Raw genomic sequence first — 388 nt, forward strand, 5'->3', positions numbered from 1 at the left:
CAGCGGGCTCTGGGGGAGCGGGTGGCGGCGCTGGAGGCGGACCTGGCCGCCTGCCGCGGGCAGCTGGAGCGGGCGCAGCGCCGGTTGCGCCGCACCGAGCGCCTCTACCGTGAGGCGCGGGAGGACAGCGAGGCGCTGAGGAGACAGGTAGGCCCCCCCCGCCCGGGACCCGCCTCCCCCGACCCTCTCTTCCCCCTCCGGGCCGGGCGGCACCCGGCCGCAGCCCTCTCGGGCATCCCCGCTGCCGTCACCCCCCCGACCGGGCACCCCCTCACTCCCCGCCCCCGGCCGGGCTGAGCTCGTGGGGCAGGTGGGTGCCGTGAGCCCGCCAGCAGGCTCTCCTGGCCTGCGGGACTTCAGCGGCCGGAGAAAGCGCTGCTGCTGCTGG

At 78.6% G+C, this 388-nt stretch overlaps 1 protein-coding gene across 1 annotated transcript in view; it reads left to right on the top strand.

Moving 5' to 3' along the window:
• Positions 1-388, top strand: part of AGGF1 (angiogenic factor with G patch and FHA domains 1) — a 34,950-nt gene that overhangs the window by 7,054 nt on the left and 27,508 nt on the right. The window contains exon 2 of the mRNA XM_010582874.1: positions 4-147. Within this exon, the coding sequence (XP_010581176.1) occupies positions 4-147 (144 nt within the window). The remainder of the gene's footprint in view (positions 1-3; positions 148-388) is intronic.

The sequence above is a fragment of the Haliaeetus leucocephalus genome, unplaced genomic scaffold (assembly GCF_000737465.1).
Source record: "Haliaeetus leucocephalus isolate CR32 unplaced genomic scaffold, Haliaeetus_leucocephalus-4.0 Scaffold849, whole genome shotgun sequence".
Taxonomy (NCBI): Eukaryota; Metazoa; Chordata; class Aves; order Accipitriformes; family Accipitridae; genus Haliaeetus; species Haliaeetus leucocephalus.